At 41.5% G+C, this 20470-nt stretch overlaps 1 protein-coding gene across 3 annotated transcripts in view; it reads right to left on the bottom strand.

Moving 5' to 3' along the window:
* TOP1 (DNA topoisomerase I) overlaps window positions 1–19348 on the bottom strand; it is an 86569-nt gene extending 67221 nt beyond the window's left edge. The window contains exons 1-2 of one of the 3 annotated variants that reach the window (XM_036323144.1): window positions 19022–19348; window positions 18696–18720 (exon numbers count right to left, since the gene is read on the bottom strand). In XM_036323144.1, the coding sequence (XP_036179037.1) occupies window positions 18696–18720; window positions 19022–19054 (58 nt within the window). In that variant the 5' untranslated portion in view covers window positions 19055–19348. Of the gene's footprint in view, window positions 1–16871; window positions 17052–18695; window positions 18721–19021 lie in introns of those variants that run through there. The other 2 variants (XM_036323143.1, XM_036323138.1) reach the window with 2 other exon arrangements.
* Between the last annotated feature and the right edge of the window lie 1122 nt (window positions 19349–20470).

The raw sequence follows: 20470 nt of genomic DNA, 5'->3' as shown, positions 1-20470 counted from the left end.
AGCAGTGGTTCTCAAACTTTCTAGTGTGTGAGACCTGGAATTTACCAGATATGTGCATTTTACCACATGCTCTCCAGGTGACTATAATCTACATCGCCCAGAATCATATTTTGAACACCCCTGTCTGTTGTTTCTTGGTACTTTGAGCAATAAGTAATAACAAATATCAGCCACATGCAATAATAAACATGCTACTGATTTCATTTTAATGTTTCTACCTCAATTATGTCTCTCTCTTCTTTAAAAGGCAGGCACAGGGTGATGCCTGAGGATTTTATTTTTAATTTACAGCTGAGAATATTGAGTCTCTACAATAGAGGAAGGAAGGGGTGTTTTCACCTATTATCCCAGGCCCTATTTAAGAGAAGCAAGATCTACACAGCTACCCCAACTTAGGTAAGGAACAAGGTAGTCAGGCTCTTTAGAATAGAAATTCCGTTGTTTGTGCATCAGAGGGCAGAGCCATGCTTAGACAGAAACAGTGAACTTGAGTCCTGCTAGTGGAACTCGGTTGGGGAAATGACTAGAGAAAAAAATGGATAAAGACTTAATGAAGCTGCAAACTCACAGTCCACTTTTGACACTTGACTTACAGATTCCTTTGGGAGCTAGAGGCTACCAGATAATATGGAGTGCTGTGAACCTCCAGTGATACACACAATAACCACTCAATCAGGTAAGCAACTGGCACTTCTTACCAATTCAAGGGTCAGTAAATTTTTCTGTAAAGGGACAGGTAGTAAATAGTTGAAGCTTTGCTGCACACTTGATCTCAGTTGAAGGCACACAACTCTGCCAGTGTGGCACAAAAGCAGCCACAGGTTATATATAAATGAATGAGCATGGCTGCATTCCACTAAAACTTTATTTATGAACACTGAAATTTGAATTTCACATCATTTTTCCATGTCATGAAATAACATTCTCTTTTTAAAAATTGAAGTGTAATTGATATATAACATTGTTAGTTTCAGGTATATTTAACAGTATTCTTTATTTTATTCTTCCCCCCAACCAGTAAAAACTTTAAAAACCATTCTTAGTTCACGGGCTATACAAAAGAGACACCATTTGCAGGACACTGCACTAATTAATAGACTAGAAACTAACCCTTGTGTCCACTATAAAGAGAGGTGCCTTTCTCAAATCAGTGTAAGTGGAAAACATCCTTCCTGCTTTACCTATAAGACAGCGGTTCTCAACCTGTGGGTTGCGACCCCTTTGGGGGTCGAACAACCCTTTCACAGGGGTCGCCTAAGACCATCGGAAAACACATATATAATTACATATTGTTTTTGTGATTAATCACTATGCTTTAATTATGTTCAATTTGTAACAATGAAAATACATCCTGCATATCAGATATTTACATTACAATTCATAACAGTAGCAAAATTACAGTTATGAAGTAGCAACAAAAATAATTTTATGGTTGGGGGTCACCACAACATGAGGAACTGTATTAAAGGGTCGCGGCATTAGGAAGGTTGAGAATCACTGCTTTAAAGCCTCTCTGACTCAATCTTTCTCCTAACCAATATCCAGGATAAGTCTGGCTCCCAACCCTCTCCTTCCTCCTAACAGCTCATGAACAGTCATTCATCAACTTGAATTAGCGGTTAAAAATCTACTCCTGCTCGGCAGAACTAGAGAAAGTTAAGTCACATGAGTGCAAAGGGAAGGCCAACGCTGAGCCCACTGCTAATTCTGCTTCTTAAGCAGCAAGCTGGTTAAGTTTGTTTTTTATCCCCCTTGAAGTAGAAACAACATCATAGTTGTTCACATACTGCTAAACCACCTCCAATGAAATTCCTTAGTAAAGTATACAGACTTCAAAGATCCTTCTGAAATGGGGGGTGTTAGTTAATCCCTGGTTAACGAAAAGATCCTTTTTCTTGAGTACTTAGATAAAGAGAGGTTTCGCTGATTTCTGGAATAACTGGCTCCAAGCTGAAGTGCTAAAAAATAAATTATCCGGGGTCTTTGCTGCACAGGCAGGCAAGCTTTCCTCAAGAAGGAAAGGATTACACACACTGAAGTGCAGCAGAGCCTACTAGTTAATGGTAGTAGTTTGGTAAGGATCCATTGTAAGTATAGACGAGTGCTCTATGAAATGAGAGCCTTTAGGCTGATACTATATTAGTACTAGCTCCACCACTCATATATTATCAGACTAACCCAGAATTCCCAGGAGGCAACTGAGTCACCCAGCCTCCCCCATTGACCTTGTTTTGTGTCACATTTAAGAACTCAGGCTGTGGCATCAGATAGGCCTAATCAGCCTCCCATCTCTGTGGGTTACTTATAACCCACACAGCCTTGAGCCTCAGATTCTTCAAAAGTAAACCAAACAAACCTCTGAGCCTCAGTTTCTTCAAAGGTGAAGTGGAGACAGTAAATATTCAAATTATCAGCTATTTCATTCCTTTCCCTTTCTTCTTCCCAATCTAAAATAACTGATCATAATTTGAAGCTAAAGCTGGAGGAAACTGGACATTTCCTGGTCTTGAAACAGTTTACTTAAGGTGTTAGGGCCAACTATATCCACCATGTCAGTGGTTCGCATAGTGGCCAAGGATACAATCCCATTTGTTCCGGCAGACTACTGCTGTCTAGCTAACTGTGGGCTAGATGACTTATAAGAGGCAGCCTACATTCACTACAAGCATGCAAAAGAGAGGAAGACCCCAGGTTGGGTGTAAAGCACTGTTCTGACCTGCTTCTACTATCAGCAACATCTTGGATGAGTTAACTTCTTGAGTGTGTCTGCTTGCATATACAATCTTAGATTCTTTATCCTTATAGTCATTCACTCATTACTTGAGTACAATTTAACAAATACATATTTAACTTGTTATAGCAACATGCTAAAAACCTGCAATTTTAAATGAAGTTGCGAACTAATATCTTCCATCCACTTTAAAGGATATAGGTGCATATAAATGTAAGTTAATCTGTTTTGTCACCTACAAAATGGACATGGCCTACCTGATAGGGTTGCTAAAATGATAATTTATTCAATCCAAAAGGCCTTAAATGTTCATCTTTGTGTAGTACTAAAGTACAATGGAGAACTGTCTGGTCTTCCGACTGCTTTAGTAAAAACAACTTACCAGTCATAAGTCCTCTTAGAATGTCACCCAAGCTAAGGTAATGTATGCATACAGAAGGAAGACTGTTTCTCAAACTTATAACACACTGATTTTACACCTGTTTTGGATTTTTAAGTTCCAAGAGCTCCAGCCATCCATATTCCAAGCAAAATATAAACCTGAATCTCTCTACTCTTACCTAAATTTTATCTAGAACTGTGCTATCCAATATGGTAGCTACTAGCCACATATGTAGCTATTTTAATCTTAAGTAAAATGAAATTTAAAAATTAAGCTCTTAGGCCACACTAGCCACATTTCAAGGGCTCAACAGTCTCGTATGACTAACAGCTACCATATGGGACACCACAGGTACAGAACATTTCCATCATGACAGAAAGTTCTACTGTCAGTGAAAGTTCTATTTCAATCGGTGCTGACTGACAAGCACTTGGATCCAGGTCAACACCTTCCTTTTACTGGTAGGGAGAAAGAGTGTGATTTTGCTCTGGTCACAGCTGATAAAGTCCAGTTGAGACCTTCTTTGTCTGAATGCCTTGCCTACACCAACTCCCCTGCTGGACCCCAGGTCAGAGGCCTTTTGCCTACATGGCAAAGCTCTACATGGTGTGTAGTTCCTTATGGCCAGCCAGAAGTTTGCCTGGCTAAAGTGGCCATCTCAAAAAGCAGGCCACTGCTGCACAGGGCTCCTGGAGAATCACAGCCTCAATGAGTGCTGGCCACCGAAGTAGAAATTAAACCTAGATAGAGCAATTGTTTTAAGCTTCAGGAGTATGGCAAACAAATTCCATTTTACCAACACATCTTTGTTCTCAAATAGAAGACAAAGTTGGAATTATTTACTCTTGCCTCCTAAAGTAATTAAGCAGTACAAGGCCCTTATGAGGGCATTTGCATTTCATATACTCTTTTGTAGTGAGTCACAAGCACACCCCTGCACTGAAAATGCTTCTGCTTTTCCAGGAGGCAGAACTTAAAGGGGAAAAAGGACTTGTCTAACCTGAAAATGTACCAGCTCAATTAGGACAAGTTCATTCCTGCCAACTTGTTCTCCTTTGCTTGTAATTAAGTGAGCCCTTAATGCCTGAGAAGTCGTGAACGTGAGTACAAACCTTGTGCCGAAGCTACACAGAAATCCACAGCTCAGCTTAAGCAGCTTGTTTCCAATGGACATAGGCCTCAAAATGCCAACAAGTCCACAAGTTGTCTAGCCATAAAGGTGTCAAGTGTGTTGATGTGTTGCTTCACACATCCTATTACTACTAATTCAAACCTGGGGCCTTCTTTGTCTAGAGTACCACTAAGGAGGGTGCTTGACATGCACAGGACAGTCTCTAGAAGACAAGTGTAGAAAGACTAAGCCTGAGCACAGATTGTTTAGAAGCCTTTCTGGTGCTATGTAACTGGCTCCTTTTTATGTTGCAGAGGACCCTCCTCCCATTATGAATTACTCCAACTTCATAATCATAAGGAAGTACAAGTACTAAACAACTACTGAGGCCCAGCTATCCACCTTGTGAAAATAATAAAGAGCACTGCTTAAAGAGGCTGAATCACTATAATACTAGTTCTAGGCATCATATAAATGTTGTGACTAAAGAATTTGATCAGAAGTTTATTTTGATCAGTCAACTTATCTTATTCTTGTCAATTATTTGACTTTGGGGAAATAGTAGGACCAGATACTAGGTGCTCTTTCATATGACTCTGAGGTAGCTATTATCCCTATTTTTACAGATGAGAAAACTAGGATAGAGTTGTGATTTGCTCAAGGCCACCCAGCTAACAAAGAGTTGAACCCAACGTTATATTTCACTGGGGAGCAGGTGGACTTTGCCAACTGTCTTTCATTCTTCCTAAAAATGTGAGGCTCAACAGGAGAAAGAACTTCAAATCTTACTCTATTCCACTGGTTCTGAAACCTTAGTGTGCATCAGAGCACCTACTTGACTCCTTAAAACCTAGATGTTTGAGCCCCCACTCCCAGAGGTAGGTATGGATGAAACTGCATTTCCAAGTTCCTAGACAATGCTAATGCTGGTGATCAGGAAACCACACTTTAAAAATCACTGCTCTATTCAAATACTCCCATTTCAATCACTGCCATCAACAGTTTAAAGACCCCTAACTTAATCTCAAGGGAGTGACCTACAAAGATTAGATCCTCAGCATTCCACTAAAGCCCCGCCTTAACCATCCTAGGAATAGGTATTAGCATGAAAACAACCTCTCACTTTGTGCTCCATTTAGTCACCCAATCCTAAAAGATGACATCAGAATCAAATAAGCTTGTTAAACGTGGAAGTAGGAGAAAGGATTCAGATTCTGACAAGACACATAGTAAACAGCTGCAAAGGCAGTTAAGTATCTGCTATTTAGGTAAATGCTCATTGAAAGGTAGAAGATATTTATTTAAATTAGAGTGGGATAATTATCAAGCTTTAATAAACTTATTTTGGAAAATACTGTTCTGTTCCTTTTTTAAAAATCCTATAAGCTTAAGAGCTCAACCAATTGAGTACCTTAATCAAATGAGGCAAAACACCCATCTTAGCCATTTACAACAGTAAAATCCAGATAAATCAGATTCTCCAAAGGTCACTTATGATCACCTGCATTAATCAGAGTCACCTAAGATTGTTAAGATATATTTAAAATGCAGATTTCTCAGTATACTTCACTACAGAATCAACTTAAGAGACATAAGACTAGGAATACAGTGGGGCCTTGACTTACGAGTTTAATTCCTTCCGAGACGGAGCTCCTTAACGAGCTCGTTAACTCAAATTACTCTGTCAACTCAATGCAAAAAATCAGCCAAGAGACAGCTGGTATCTCAAAAAACTCGTTATTCGGGACACTCATAAGTCAAGGCCTCACTGTATGTATTTGTACTAAACACTCCCAGGTGATTCTTATACATGTTACAACGAAAATTTAGTGGAAAGCTCTCAATGTTTCTCATTTGATCTTCAATCAGCTGAGGGCTTCTCATTTCACAATATTTGTTGAAGGCCTCTTTATTGAACATACAGAATGAAATAATAATCTTGCCGACTTCCTAATAAAGTAAGAAAACATGAAAATTTCTCCAGACCAGAATGAAAAACTGGAACAGGACAAGGACTCCGTGAAAGCCAGAGAAAAGTGGTCACTTCTGGCATGGGGTTAAGTGGTGACTGCAGACAGACATCACTAGAAAGGAAACAGAGTATCTATGACTATGCCTTCAATACTAAAACAGGCTCTGAGATATTTCTAAGGAGCTTAGAATACTGCCTTCCTTCCTAAAAATAGGTGATAAATTGGAGAAGTCCTGGGTATACTTATTTAAACCCAAGAGGCACTCTAGGTAAAAAGAAATACTTGAACAGAACAAAACAGGATCATAGATTTGTGGGAAAAGAATGCATACTGAACTTTATTTTCAGGAAATAGGGTGGCTGGAGAAGACCTTTAAAAAACAACAAAATGTTTTCAATAAAAGCACTTAGCAAAGTATCTCCACTTTTGTACAATAGCACCTACTGGCCTACATACTTACCTATGTGCAATCAGTGTGGATTCTGCTTGATGTTCTTCCAGTCTTATGCAAACACTTTTACTATGTTTTCAGTCACTTATGGATACATTTCATCATATTTATTATAACTTTAAAACTATTTCCCTAAAAATCTGAGCTCAAGATTACCTGACATCTCAATTCTAGAGTTACCTCAAGTCCTAAAGGAGTTCTATAGTATTTTCAGGACTATAAGGAGAAAAAAACAAATTTTTTTGTTTGTTAATCCTCACTCAAGGATATTCTTTCCATTGATTTTGAGAGAGTGGGAGGAAGGGAAACATTGATGTGAGAGGGACACATTGACTGGCTGCCTCCCTAATGGTTGCTTCCTGCATGCATCCTGACCTAGGCCAGGGATAGAGCCTGCAACTGAGGTACCTGCCCTGGACCAGAATCGAACCTGCAACCCTTCAGTCTGCAGGCTGACACTCTAACCACTGATCCAAACCAGCCAGGGCAAGGAGAAAATTTTTAGCTTCTTGTTTGCCCAACTTGAATCCATTTCCCCACAGAGAAAACAACATACTTCTGCTAACGGACAACTTTCCCAACATTCTGAGATTAGAGTAGTTGGTGCTAACATCTACAAAGGATTAGTTCTGCTGAAATGCCTATTTTTATATCACACAAGGGAAGAAGGTGATTTGATTTTTAAGGGGAAAAAGTAGTACCTATCGTCAAACTATCACCAGCTGAACCTCCACTGAGCCCACCCCATCTGCCCAGGATTTCTGCCCTGCTAAGGGAGACTTCATAGAGTTGGGGTATCTGGCCTTGGAGAGCTTCTTGTTTGGAAGTGTTAACAAGTGGCAGTTACAAAGACTAGTCAATTGTGTTCATCCTCTCCTTTTTTGGTTCCTTTTGAAAAGGTTAACTGAAACCATGAAAAATTATGAAACAGGTTCTGAGGTATGATCAATTCCCCGAGGCTCTTGTTTCTTTATTTCTAATGTTAAATAGCAAGAACTACCGACATTGCATCCATTCCGGTGAAAACACACTGACTGTAAGAATAAGGTACAGTTAAGTCTAACATTTAGTCTCAATCACTTTTCCAGTACTCAAATCACTATATAGTAATACCTCTATGTACTATGACCCTTCCTGAGTTTAACAGCTTTAGTGTATTGTCCATATCAAAATATTGCATGATTAGGAAGGAATTATAATAGTAAGTATATTCAAAGTGTTTCATAAAATTAGTTTCCCAGGAATTTAAGTACTGAGTCTAATCCAGGGGTGGGCAAACTTTTTGACTCGAGGGCCACAATGGGTTCTTAAACTGGACCGGAGGGCCGGAACAAAAGCATGGATGGAGTGTTTGTGTGAACTAATATAAATTCAAAGTAAACATCATTACATAAAAGGGTACGGTCTTTTTTTTTAGTTTTATTCATTTCAAACGGGCCGGATCCGGCCCGCAGGCCGTAGTTTGCCCACGGCAGGTCTAATCCCTAAGATTTTAGTTTCTCAAATTTACAAAGATGGTGATTTCACACTCTTTATTACATTTCTAGTCACTCTGACAAATCTACCTGAAAACTACTATTCTAAAATTCATTCAGTACAGGTGTCTGATACAAAGAAACACTGAGAAATAAATGTATAGAACTTTAAACTATTCTTCTATTACATGTGAAAAGGTTTAATGAGCTTAGAAGCATCCTAAAAATAAAGATTTTCTAGAACAGTTATGAATCTGAACATCTTTGGAAATGTAAGAACCTAGGTTTCCAATTTTAAGGAAAAACAAAACAAAACAAACCTCCTAGTACTGGGAACTACTCTCTCTACATCACTCTTTCACTAAAGCATTAACTGCCAGAAAGTACCTTCCATCCCCATTCACCCTGGTATGACAGGAGCCTTTGTCCCATGGACCAGTGAAAAATATGGAAATCTCAATGGAGAAAGTGACTGTACAGACCTACAACAGACTAACTTCAGAATGTTTGTTCTTAGAGCCATATGGGTTTATCTTGTTTACCTGTGTCTAGTCGTTACTAGTATTTACTTTCTGAATGTTTGAATTAATGAATATGGCAACTTAAATTTTCCATTTGCAATGAAACATGAAATTCTTAGCTTATATGTAACCTTTTGCACTATCCCAAATTCAAAGGGGAGAAAGTTACTCACTGCCAAAGATTCTTAAACTGTAATTTAACTTACAAGTAACAAGTGATTTGTACAGGGCCACAAAGTCAAGTCAAGTCTGTACCCTGAGCCAGCCTGTCTCAGATTCAAAGCAAGAGGAGCATACTCAGGCTCCCTAGTGACCCTCCCCCCCTTGAGTACAATCTCACAGTACCAAAATTTCAAGAAATTAAAGAAGTTTCCTTTGTACAAAAGACTAATGAAACAATCTCTGAAAAAGGTGTTTAGGATTTTTTAAGGACTGACAAGGAACTAAAAATTTTGTTCTAAGCTTTACCTTTCTCCAGTGATCCTCACATGCTCTTTAATCCTCAACCTTGTGGGGTTAAGTATTCGACAGTTCACAGGTGAAGACCTAAGACTCGGAGGTTAACTTCCCCTTGGCTCAGAGTCTCTATCCTTTCCACTATATCAGGTTGCCTGACTTGGGGCAGGGCGGGGGGGAGGGGGTAGCCCCACCCAATCCCCCCAAAACTATTAACATCCTGAATCAGAAAAATTATATAAAAGAAAGAAGCCAAAGTTTTGCAGCCTTTTAAAAATCCAATTCTATCCAGCTGGTGTGGTTCAGTGGTTGAGCGTGGACCTATGAACCAGGAGGTCACGTCACAGTTTGATTCCTGGTCAGGGCACATGCCTGGATTGTGGGCTTGGTCCCTAGTAGGGAATGTGTAGGAGGCAGCCAATTAATGATTATCTCATCATTAATGTTTCTCTCTCCCCCTCTCCTTTCCTCTCTGAAATCAATAAAAATGTATTTTAAAAAATCCAATCCTATTTTGGACTCATACTGAGGGCAGTATAGCCATGCAATATTAACAAATATTCACATTCCCACAGGTTTTTTCCCATATACTTTAAGAACCATACATTCCTAAAACGTTTATATATTTTTTAATTGATTGATTTTTTAGAGAGGAAGGAAGAGGGAAACATTGATGTGAGAGTACATCAATCATCTGCCTCCTGTAGGCCCCCTACAAGGGATTGAGCTGGCAACCCAGGTTGTGCCCTTGAACAGGAGTCAAACTGGCAACCTTTCATACACAGGACAACACCCATCAACTGAGCCACACCAGCCAGAGTCTTGGAAGACTTTAAAATTAGACCCTATTCTGTAGTTTCTATTCTACAAAATTACATTCTCTGGCCTACCTTTGATTGAATATTAATTTTGAAGTCTGCTCCTATTGTGATGCTTATCTGATAATCCTTTGTGGAAGACCTCTACTAAGATCCTTTTGGCTTCATCTAATGGACATTAGTGAACATACCCCTGACTCTGGTTTATTTTCAAGTAGCACTTCCAAAATAACATGTTCAAGGCAGTTCAATACTCAACATTAGCTAGACTTATGAGCCATTATTGAAATGTCTGCTGACTACATTTTTTTAATCTCTCAACTTGGGACTTATACACGACTGTTAACATGATGTTCACTACTTAAATTCTCATACCTACCTCAGCTTTATTATTTAAGGCAGCAGTTCTCAACCTGTGGGTCTCGACCCCTTTGGTGGTCGAATGACCCTTTCACAGGGGTCGCCTAAGACCATCCTGCATATCAGATATTTACATGACGATTCATAACAGTAGCAACATTACAGTTATGAAGTAGCAACGAAAATAATTTTATGGTTGGGTCACAACATGAGGAACTGTATTTAAAGGGCCATAAGATTGAGAACCACTGATTTAAGGGGTTCTTTTTCCCAGGAATTACTATTTCACGGGAAGTTGAGTTGGTCACTTTAACCATATGGATAAATGAAAAATTAAGGTAACTTGGATGCTTTGAATTTTCTCATTTAAAAAATGTTAGGGGAGAAGTAAAATAGTGGCCTTTGAAAAAACATGTTGACACAAGATACACTGTATTTTGTGGTTAAAAAAAAAATCACAAATAATGAATTTGGCATTTCATTTATTAAATGTATCTAAAAGGTAAAGCTCTGGGTATCTTTTATTGAAAATCCATAGGAAAGGACTGAGAAATTAATCACATCAATACACTTCTTTCATTTCTATGCCCGTCTTCTCTACAGCTGGAAGAGCTGCTTTTTAGCGATGACCACCTTGCCTTAGACTTGTTCTTATAGAAAAGTAGGAACCAGATATACATTGGGCTCCTACTTCCCCAAACCTAGACATAGATACGCCACCTCTTATTGCACAGTGATTGCTTGATAGATGGAAGAGACCGGTGTAGCCTATGCAGCTCAGTGAGGTGAAGATTCAACCAACTCTTGTTATAGGCTGCTGTTCACTACGTAAATGTCAGAAAGAACTGAAAGCATTAACAAGGAATACCAGCGAAGGAAGGAGTTACCAACATCACCACTTCGAACCTAATATTCAAAGTGAAGATCCATTTCAAAGTAGAAGCTGTCTGCCAACGTTTAAATTTTAAAATGTGAATAGAGAGGCACGTTCACATACTCATTTATTTCTCAATAGTGTGTGAAAAATAGAAATAACATCCTTGTTTGTACATGACAAAACAAAGTATAGTGGCCAGGGCAAGTTTCATAGTAAGAACAGGGATTTATCTAGATTTTTCTGATTTCTATTCCAATTTTCTATTTTACCACAGCTGCTCAAGAGTATGCTATCTCCCCATAACCTCCCTCTTCATCACTTATACCCTTCAATATCAACCTGGTTCCAGCCTTAACACCAAAGCATCTCCTGAAGACCTAACATTCCAGGTGCAAGGGGTCTAAGATATCTCTATCAGCAGATAATTAAGGGCAGGCTGTGACATCTGTACTAGAAGCTTACAAACTACAACCTGAGTGGGATTTCTGGAATCTGAAAGGCAGTATACTACCAAAAAGGGGAGGTGAGAAGGTGTAAAAAGAAAGTTTCCTTTCCTGGTCCCTGCTTCTCCCACAAACCTATGTAATCTGTATTATTTGCATTAAATTCAGATTTGATGAATACAAAAACATGTTTACTAAACTCTCAAAATTAGTTCCTTTCTTCTCATTTCCCCTTCTGCTGCTATGCAAGAGCTCTGACAGCTAACTACAAAGAAATAAAGGGGGGTGTGGCTGGTGTGGCTCAGTGGTTGAGTGTCGACCTATGAACCAGGAGGTCACAGTTCCAATCCCGTCAGGGCACGTGCCAGGTTGTGGGCTCAATCCCCAGCAGGGGGCGTGCAGGAGGCAGCCTATCAATGATTCTCAGCATTGATGTTTCTCTTCCTCTCTGAAACCAATAAAAATACCTTTTTTAAAAAGAAATAAAGGGGGCCATAACCAGTTTGGCTCAGTGGATAGAGCGTCGGCCTGCGGACTGAAAGGTCCCAGGTTCGATTCCGGTGAAGGGCATGTACCTTGGTTGCAGGCACATCCCCAGTGGGAGGTGTGCAGGAGGCGGCTGATCGATGTTTCTCTCTCATTGATGTTTCTGGCTATCTATCCCTCTCCCTTCCTCTCTGTAAAAAATCAATAAAATATATTTTTAAAAAAAGAAAAAAGGGGTTATAGGAATTGGGTAAAGTGGGAGGTCTTAGCCAATGAGATCCCCTAATCCACCTATCCTGATACCTGCTAGGTAAGTCTTCTGCCCAACCAGTATTTTGCCTATGAAGCTTTATGTATCTGGGCATTCATATATAGTAGCAAGATCAAAATCTGAACTTTTACTAAACAGCAAAGGGTACATTTCTAATGTATTCTGTTGTAAGACTAACCTTCAACATAAAATTTTTGGGTGGGGTGTAAGGGGAGGGGACCAAATCGCCAAGGATATCTCCTCCAAGAAATCTCCCAAGCATCTATCTTTGCTAGGCTGTGCTAAGAAAAATACAAAGACTACTGGGTTCAAGGGTTGACTGATTTGTTTTTGTTGTTAAAATACATACAGGAAAATGTCAGAATACCCAGGAATCTACTTATCTTGTTCTCAACATATTCAACACCAAAGAGAAATAAAGTCCCCAACATCCCTGATTGCTTTAACACCTTTTATTGGAGCTTATCTAGGTATTTCAGAAATGCTAATGAACTGAGTCCTTTGGCTCCTTAAATCCAAAGACACAAAGTTAACTTCAAAGGCTCAAAGAGGAATTGAAGGCCTGGTAGAGATGCACCTTACCCCAAATCTAATCAGGAGGGCAGAAGGGAGATGTAAATAAAAATATCTGCCCAGCCGATGTGGCTCAGTGGTTGAGCATCAACCCGTGAACCAGGAGGTCACAGATTCCCAGTCAGGGCATATGCCTGGATTTTGGGCTCGATCCCCATGGAGGTTGTGCAGGAGGCAGCCAATCAATGATTCTCTCTCATCATTGATGCTTCTCTCTCTCTCTCCCTCTCCCTCTCTGAAATCAATAAAAATGTTTAAAAAATAAAAATAAAAATAAAAATAAGTATTTGCTAGACATTTCAGAAAATATTTCAAGAATAGTATATAAGGTCAAAGTGGCAGGGAGATAACTGAATGGATCTAAAAACTTAAGACAACAAATTAAAAATGAATAGTTACCAAAAATAAATTTAAAACTTAAATTTCCTAGCTCACTTGGAGTTTCTTTTCTAAAATATGGAGACATAAATGACAGCCATTAATACAGATTTTGATAAGGGGTTATCTAGCTTGATGATATTACAACCCATAAACCATAGAGATATACTTGACTTAATCAGCAAAGTCACTTCTCTCCCAGTTTAAAGAAAATTTAGAATCTCCTGAACATGTAGAATAAAAATCATGTTAAACATTTATTTGCTATTAAATCACCTCAGCAAACTATTAGTCATTTTCTATAACACTACCAAAAATACCATTAATACCTAACAGATATTCCACTATAAACTATAAAGCTTTTCCCACCTAATATAGTTGAGGCTACCGTACTCCCCATATCTTTATCCCCCGTTCCCAGGACTTAGGCTATCAGCACAGAGCACACTGCAGACACCTAGATAGGCAGGTTGTGGGGAAAGGGTGAGGGTTGGCAAAATGCTAATCATTCCATGCTATTTGCCTCTACTTTATTTTAGATTTCCTACTTCAACTACTGGTGTGGAGCCCTGGAGATGGAAAGCTGCTTCTCAAACTTCAGATTTACTAGGCATGGAAATAGAGAGAAAAGACTATTACTGCTCAAAGTTTAAACACAATTGAAAGCTTCCTTTAAACACAATACCTCATTCACTTCTTAAGGACCAGTTAGGAACTTCTCCCATCCCCAACTTTTTACCTTAAGAAGCCAAATTCTCAAACATTTTTTCCAATGCCTTTATTATGAGAAGTTAATGGTTTCAAATTAATTAAGGGCAGTCAGATCAACTAAACCACAGGACACAGAAAAGTCACTCAACTTTCTTCCATCTCTCAATGCAACGAATTGATTACATTTTACCTTTCAAGAGGGTTTTAAACTCAGGGTCCCAGATCAAATACTCATTTCAATAATTTCCATAGCTTCATTCAAATGTAAATAATTACAATTTTGTCCACTTTCTAAGTGAACCTAAAGCTTTATTTGTGTTCAACGTAGTTTCATATGGAAAGAATGCAATCCCACACAAAACATGCTTCTGGGGAAACTATGGGTTTGAGGAAAACCAGATTTTGCACTGAAAGTATGGCAGAAGTTGTTAAAAACCTGTAACATACACACCCATTGCACACCCAACTAACATGAAATAATAATTTCAGTATAATCTGAAGGCTCCTAACGTGAAATAACATCTAGAAAGTACAACAGAATCATTTCCCATACCATCAGCAGAAGATAACTGTTATTATAATTAATAGACAACACAAAGCTTTCTCTAACATACTTACAGACTAAAAAGGCAGGCATTTTTTGCACACCTCCCCATCCCCACATGCCAAAAACAATAAAACCCAAGAGCTTAATTTTGGAATATAAGCTTTTAAGATATGTTAGGAATCCTTGGCACTGTATAATGTATAAATGAATACTAATTCACTAAGACCCAGAACAAATGAACAAATCCCTTTTTCAAACTCTCACAATTACCCATTTTTATGCTGATGTTAAAGAAAATAATCAGATTCAAAAAATTTTTTTCTACTATTGGTTAAAATGAGATTTGGGGACTGGCCCTGGGTTCATATTTTCCATTTTACCTTACTTAGCAAAGGAAAGTGTGAGCTGATAACAATTAGCATTAATCCAGTATTCACCTTTCAAACCATGAGGTATTTCAGATTCCTTTAGTAACTCCTAGATTTTCTTATTTTACCACGGAACATCAGAATCTAAAATTTGTTTATGAGTCCTGATATACTGGTAATATAAAAAACACATGTTAACAGGCAACTTTAGTTTTATATCTAAGTGTGGTATAAAGATTCTACAACAGGTTGCTAATTCTGAAAAGGTGCCCCAAGTAATCTACAGCGCTGGGAAAGACGACACTGGAGCCTGATGGTTAAGTGTTTTTGGATTGAGGAGGAAGATGTGCCAGACTTCTCATTAGAAGTTTGTCGTTTTTAAAATGTGATAGGACCTTTCAGATAGCTACATCATCAGTCATCCCCCACCCCAATCTGCATCCAACAGCACAGAAGTACAACTATCTGCTAGCATCAGAAACAATTTATATTTCATTCCCCCATCCCATTTGAATCCATTAAGCTAACCAGAATCAACACAAGATGATGTCAAACTACAACCCCATATAACATTCCTCAGAATAATCACTGATGGAATCAAGCATCTTACTTTGCTCATGCTGGGGAGGGAAGAACCCCACATCTCCAAAATAGGCAGACTTCAAGTCTTTGAAAGAGCAAAAGGATCACTACCCCTCCAACCTGATGTTATCACTATCAACTCTACTGATAGCCTGACAGTACTGTAACCATGACTCAGCCCATTACAGTTAGAAGGGAAGTCTTTTAACTTAGGTAAAAGAGAATATAGTTTCTACTCCTGAAACTCCCAGCTCACGGTCAATATTTTAAATATAAATACATTTCACATATAAAAGATTTTCTCAACAATTGAGTATGGGTCAGAATGTTCTAAATCTCTAAGAACAGCCAATAGTTTTAACTAATGTAAAGAATGCGCTCCAAAGGGCAAAACCTTCTAGATCTTAGGGGATGAGGGCAGGAAAAATGAGGGATGTTTGCTTTAATATATGAACTTGCATAGTTAATCTGTAAGATGGCTTTAAGTTAGGTCCACTTAAAATTGAGCTTAAGCAAACTCTTAATACAAAGTTCAATAATGACATGTCATGAGCATAATTAAACATTGATTTTTATTTTTTCAAAACTGTCTTTTATAGTTACATAAATCAATTGCTAATTACCAGTGTTCCTTAATAGAGCAAGCACAGTGTTACTAACTCTACATCTTTCTTCTACACACTACAAGATAATCATTCCATTGTCAGACTCTTAGGATGGGGAGGCAATGAAAGTGCTTTTTCTCTTGAAGGAGCAGATTTAGATGAAAAAGTAAGCAAATGACGAACTATCCAATTCACCTCTCTTGCCTTTTTCAGCTCTGTAAGAAAGTAGAGCAGCTTCAAACAGAATCATCAGAATCATCTCAGAATCACATATATAGCATTGTGGCTAAAGCCTGTGAGCTTTGGAGTGCTCAACTCACTGCCCTGAGCAAGTTAGTAAATAAACTTAAGCCTCAATTTCCTCATCTGTAAAATAGAGATGACAGTACCTAACTCATAAGTGTCCTTCTGAAGATTAGATGCTCCATGGAAAGAGCTGCAATTTGCGCCTGGCAAATAGAATGTATTCCGTAAATATTAGCAATTATTGTTATTACAAGTCAACACATCCTAAAAGTCAATATTGCCGGTTTACTCCAGCCTCTATAAAAATGGCCCACAGTCACTCACATATTCAATATTTCCTTTGTATAATTTAAGTGACGACCTAACTTTCTGAGAAGGTACTAAACTCTGTTTCATTACTAAATATATTACCTACTCAGCCCCATTCTGAAAGTCAAAAGAACACTTTTTCTGTATTAAGATCCTTTCTCCAAGAGAGGTTTTAAAAGGACTTCTTACATCCTTACCTGCCACATCCTTTCTTTGCTCCCACATCCCAAAGAAGCATATTTATACTCTTTGAAGTTTTCTGAACTCCAGGGGTCTCATCGCCCTCTTTTAAAATCCTAGGTTGGCTAAACATAGTTAAGACACTTAGCATCTATGTAGTCTTGCATAACACCCAGCTCGGAAGTCACCTTCTGGGAAACTCTCCCACCCCCAGACAAAATTAAGTCCCCTAGTCCCCAAAGCCCTTTGGGTATACATATGCCCCAGGACCTACCTTATAATTAACTAATTATGTCTCCCCCAATACACTGAATTGAGGGCAGGCGCAGCACTGCGGTCTAGCACTGGGCTTGGCACATTTTAGGTGCTCAAGAAATGCCACATTCTTACTTAACCGGCCTATCTCCTGCCAGAGTACCACTTCAAAATCTGGACATACAGCTGCTCTCAGTAGAGCAGGCTAACATGATGGGCTGCTGATGACAACATCAGAAAACCTACTCATCAGCTTCTCCCATTGGAGAGGTTCTTGGACCCCCAACTCCACTGAACAAGATTATGTACCAACAGAATTTGTGGGAATTTCCAGCACACCAGATCTCCTTAACCAAGAACGCTGAAAAGGCTCAAAGTTACAGTAAGCCTTTTATTGGGAGAATCTTCACTGGGTAACTGAAGTGAAAATATTCAAGGAATAAATGCCTTGCTTTGGCTGAACCGAGTTCGAAAACATAAAGATCTGGGGGAAGCAAATAGCTCTTGATACCTGAAAAAAAAAACAGCGGCTTTTGAAAAAGAATGAACAGGAAGCTGGATGGGTTGCTGGTCACTCTTTGTTTCAATAAATAAAATCTTTTTTTTCCCCCTTCCCCATGGTCCAAAAGAAAAAGCCAGTACCCCAGGACCATGATGAGATGCTCCACAACCTCTCGCCCTGACAAGTACACTAAACTGCATTTCTTAAAAAGCACTGCCTTAGGAACCTCAGCCATTTGAAAAGTTCTAGTCAATAACACTTTACCTTCATTGTTTTAAAATCAATATGCCTGAGTTCAACATTTACACTGGGTGGCCCATGGAGAACTTGTAAACTTTTTGAAGGGAGGTACTACTCACTACCTTTGCAAACAACACAACTTGGGGAAAAACAATCTCAAAATAGGAAGAACTCCACAAAGAGTGGCTTTAGTTTTACAGCCATAATTCCTATCATAAACATCTTACCAAAAAAAAAAAAAATCAACAGTTGCCAGAGGGACGCTTTCATTCTGGATGCAGAAAAGGAAACAAACAAGCAGCAGAAAGGGAATTACCCCCAAAATAAAGTTCACTTTGGGGGGAAAAAAAAATAGTCACAATTCCGCCCCCCAACCTTCCCTGCCCGGCGAGGGCTGTGATGTACACGGCTCAGCTCTGCAGAGAGCTCTCTCTGGGCAGCTCAGGGAAGGAGCCGAGGGAGGGAGAGAAAGGCTCAGGCGCTGAAAGGAGAGGAGAGAGAAAAAGAAAATGGCGCAGAGACTAAGTCCCGACTGTCGACAAGGCGACTTTCCCGGGAGAAATCCGGACCCGCACAGGCTGCCCGAGGCCCGGCTGCAGGCGACACGGGGTCTCCGTTGCCCCCTCTCCGGAGGGCTGCGATCTGGGGGGGCTGGGGTTCCCGGAAAGCAGGTCTAGAGGCGGCCCGATGGGAACAATGGGGCCGGTGAGCGAGGAGCCCGGACTTAGTCTCTGGGACGCCATGTCTGTCCTCTGCCGGCGCCGGCGGGCGCGGGGCAGGCGGCCGGCGACGGGGGGAAGGGGGGAGCGGGGGGGTCCGGGGTCGGGGCGGGGGGCACACTCACCATTCAATCGGAAATCCGCTTCGATCTGGAGGGAGAAAAGGAGAGACTATGAGACAACAGGGACATGAACCCCGCGGGCGGCGAGCGCGCGCACCGGGGGCCTGGCCCTCCCTGCGCCCCCCAGGGGTTGGGGGCCCCAGGGAGGGCCCGAGGGGGCAGCCATCCCCCCCACACCGGAACTTCGGAGCTTTCGTCCGGGGCCTGGAGGTCAGATGTCCTTTGGCCGACCGCCCCTGGCCGGGGGCTCCGGCCTGTCAAAGCGGGAGGTCGGGGCCGGGGCCGGAGACCGCGGGGGGCCGAGGCGGGGCGCGGAGGTCGGGCTGTACCTGGGAATCGTTGTGCAGATGGTCCCCACTCATTTCGGCCGGAGCGGCGAGCGCGGCGGGCGGCAAGGGGCGCCGAGGAGACGCAGGCGGTCGGGACCGGCCTGTGCGGGCGGACGGGGGCTCTCGGAGGCTCCCGGAGGCGCGGGTAAGCGGGGGCGAGGGCGGAGGGTCTGAGCCTCCGGGAACGCTGAGGCGGCGGCGGCGGCGGCGGCGGCGGCGGCGGCTGCGGCGGCGGCGACGCTCAGACTGCCGGGCCGGCGGCGAGAGCAGACCCCAGCAGTTGTGTAACAGCCTAAGTTCGCATTTCGACTCACTGCGCCTGCGCGGCCGCTTTTAAACGGGACGTCTGCTACGTCAGAGACTCGTGGAAAGAGGGACCGCCCCCTCGCGCTTCCAAAGGAGTACCTGGTTTTGCATCGACTGCCCCGCCCCTAGCCCACGCGTGACGCTGTGATTTGCATAAGGAGCCGGCTCCTCCCATGGCCGCCCACCCCCAGCAACCTACACCTATTCTTCCTCTCCCGGAGCCTTTTCTCGGAACCCCGGTCCCCGCTGATGGCAGTGCGCAGGCGCAGCCTGGACCCGCCTCCGGACCCGGCCGGCCGCGCGGCCACGTGGTGGGCCTTTAAAGGCAGACCGCGCCGGGCGGGCGGGACGTGATAGCCCGCTTGTGCACCTCCCCAGGACTGCTCAGCCTTGGTGACGGGGGGTCCCAGAGCTCCCACCAGCGCTTCCTCACTCATTCACCAGACTCGGAGGCCGCTTGGCGGGAGGAGCCCCCGCCCCGGCCTTTGTCCAGGCTTTCCAACTTCTGTATTATTTCATGCACACTTCTTAAAATTTAATTTTACAGCTAACCAAAGATCTGGTTCAGTTCCAGTTTTCAGCCGGGTACAGGAAGCCCTGGGGCACAAGAGGCGCAAAATCCTTTCGTTCATTCTACATACATTGAGCATCCACTGTGAGCCAGGAATTGTGACGAGAAAGAGGGTGGTGCAAGGGGTCAGGGGGAAGGGGGCCTGGAGTAAACACAACCACAGCCAAGCGTTGACCACCGCTGGAACACTAGCACGCTATGGGACAGAGAGGGGCAGAACTGCAGTTTATGGAACATTTACTGTGTCCTCTGCGCTCTGAGTGAGTATACACACTAGCTCTGTGAAGTCGCCTATTTTACTGAAGTTAAACTATTACAGACATGTGACCTACAACCACCTACTTGACATCTACACTTGGATAACTCACCATCTTCCTCCTCCACCAGGCTAGAAAAGCTCCACGCTGGACATCTTCCTCTCCCTCATTTCTCATTAGTCCAGCTGGTAGCATTTCTTTAATTTTTCTACTTCTCTCCCCTGCCCACACACCTGTCCAAGTAGGCATCATCTCTTGCTTGTATTATTAAAATACAGTATACGCCTAACAGGGGTGCCCGCTTCGGTCTGGCCC

The sequence above is a fragment of the Myotis myotis genome, unplaced genomic scaffold (genome assembly GCF_014108235.1).
Source record: "Myotis myotis isolate mMyoMyo1 unplaced genomic scaffold, mMyoMyo1.p scaffold_m19_p_9, whole genome shotgun sequence".
Lineage (NCBI taxonomy): Eukaryota > Metazoa > Chordata > Mammalia > Chiroptera > Vespertilionidae > Myotis > Myotis myotis.
This window is presented reverse-complemented; position numbering and strand designations above follow the sequence as displayed.